The sequence below is a fragment of the Nanorana parkeri genome, unplaced genomic scaffold (assembly GCF_000935625.1).
Source record: "Nanorana parkeri isolate BGI_ZX_2015 unplaced genomic scaffold, ASM93562v1 scaffold188, whole genome shotgun sequence".
NCBI classification, from domain to species: Eukaryota; Metazoa; Chordata; class Amphibia; order Anura; family Dicroglossidae; genus Nanorana; species Nanorana parkeri.
The window spans coordinates 878,482-879,187 of record NW_017306456.1 but is presented as its reverse complement, the minus strand read 5'-3'; the positions used below and the strand labels follow the sequence as shown (position 1 = coordinate 879,187).

General features: G+C 49.9%; 1 protein-coding gene across 1 annotated transcript in view; it reads right to left on the bottom strand.

Annotated features, from left to right (window-relative positions):
- The window catches only part of THUMPD3 (THUMP domain containing 3), a 19,526-nt gene that overhangs the window by 9,450 nt on the left and 9,370 nt on the right, over positions 1-706 (bottom strand). The window contains exon 7 of the mRNA XM_018555217.1: positions 350-465. Coding sequence (XP_018410719.1) covers positions 350-465 — 116 coding nt within the window. The remainder of the gene's footprint in view (positions 1-349; positions 466-706) is intronic.

Genomic DNA, 706 nt, shown 5'->3' with positions numbered 1-706 from the left:
CCCCGGGAGCTGCAAAGATTGGACCCCTCCTCCCCGGGAGCTGCAAAGATTGGACCCCCTCCTCCCCGGGAGCTGCAAAGATTGGACCCCCTCCTCCCCAGGTACAGCCCAACTAATCCCATACATACCTCTGTCCCCGTTCCAGCAATTTCCACTGCACAGTCCTGCACTTTTCTTCCAAAAGCGTCTCCACCGGGTCCTCTTCACCCTGCACATGTGCCCAGCAGCCCCATTCATTCCTATCGGGAGCCGCACTCCTGGCAGCCTTCAAGGTCCATATCTCCCCATAGGAATTGCAGCATTTGGCAGCTTCCATATGAATAAAATACGTGACTTGTGTAACACTCACCTCTCCGAATTTTGCTGCTTCTTCAGCAGGGAGCAGATGTTGCTAGCAGCTCTGTTCACTGCGTTGCGGCTGTTGTCGCCGGCGACAAAGAAACAGGCGGGCCACTCGCTCACACCCTAAAAGAGAAGCAAAGCTTACTGCAAAGGCCTGACTTATCTAAAGAGTATCTACAGAGCAGAAGCGGGTAAGGTTTTGCAATAAAGTTTGATTGCAAACAACCTCATTGTGTGAGGGTGCTTGTGATGAGGGGTGTGGCTGTTACTCAGCTCTGCCAACACTGAGCTCTGCAGTGTTAGCTCAGGAAGCAGCATTTTCATTGATAATAAAAAAAAAAAAAAAAAAAAAAAAAAAAAAAAA